Genomic DNA, 1,123 nt, shown 5'->3' with positions numbered 1-1,123 from the left:
GTCACTCTTCAACCACTTGAATGAAACTCCTGTTAATAAATGTTGGTGGTTACCATAGTTATTAGGAACGTAGGCAAGATTATCCACTTCCTCATTCTCTCCTGTTTTATAATGTGATACATTCAATTCCTGATAGTAAGTTTCAGCTGCAGTGACAGTAACAGTGACTGCTACATTACCATCAACTTTAGATTCATACAAATAACAATAGAACAGACATCCCAAATAAAACGAATGTAATAAACAAAGTTGCAAGAAATGTAAACAGGTTATGTAACACTATTCGGACAGAACTGTACTTTAACTAATCAATTTCTTCTGCAGCAGAAAACTCCTTTAAAATAAATTCTTGTTAGTGGTTGTAGACAGAACCAGCCGTGAGGAAGTGTGCAAACAATACAATTGTTTAAAAAGGCATTTTTATGATACAGTACAAAGTAAAGCAATGATTTATCACAATAAAAAAACATGCATGACAGCAACACCTCCAGAAGTTTCTGAACTAGACATAAACTGTGCTTCAAATGTTTTTGTTGAAGTTGGCAGCAGTTTTGGCATCACAGTGTCCTCTGCACACAGAGACCCAGACCACCTGGGATCGCTCTGCTGGAAACTGTGCAAGCGTTCGGTCCAACAACATGTACTGAGGAAACAAAAGACTTCAAAAGCAGCCTGAATCAGTTCCTTGTCGAGCTGATTTTCCCCCCCGCGACCCCAGGACGTACTTGCAGCGGCGTTCCTCAGGGCTCTATTCCAGGCCCAGGGAGAAGTTAATCCCGTGAACGATACCGATGATGATGGGTTGCCAGGCAACCAGATACCTGAGCCAGTCAAGCAGCTGCCCGTACAGGACATGTGTCTTCTCCCAGCTAGCAGGAGATGTAGGAATTAAGGAGAGTGCTCAGATAAACAAGAGATGATGCTTTGTGTGCTTTTAATGGATGCACTTTGATGGTTGACAGGATTAACATTAAACAGCTATTTTCTTATCTGACTCAGTGTATTAAGGATTTATTTCGACCATACCAAAGTTAATGACTGTTGGATAGACTAACAAAGACAGTTTTGGTGAGTTTTATTTGGTTTCTGTGAAGTCTGAAGTGTGTTTTATGATTATCTGTGA

General features: G+C 40.2%; 1 protein-coding gene across 1 annotated transcript in view; it reads right to left on the bottom strand.

The window, feature by feature from the left end:
- Positions 1–1,123, bottom strand: part of rnf175 (ring finger protein 175) — a gene marked incomplete at its 3' end in the record, with an annotated part of 7,374 nt that continues 6,251 nt past the window's right edge. The window contains 1 exon segment of the mRNA XM_035675850.1: positions 1–869. Coding sequence (XP_035531743.1) covers positions 749–869 — 121 coding nt within the window.

The sequence above is a fragment of the Morone saxatilis genome, unplaced genomic scaffold (genome assembly GCF_004916995.1).
Source record: "Morone saxatilis isolate NCDOM2014 unplaced genomic scaffold, NCSU_SB_2.0 Contig4, whole genome shotgun sequence".
Taxonomy (NCBI): domain Eukaryota; kingdom Metazoa; phylum Chordata; class Actinopteri; family Moronidae; genus Morone; species Morone saxatilis.
This window is presented reverse-complemented; position numbering and strand designations above follow the sequence as displayed.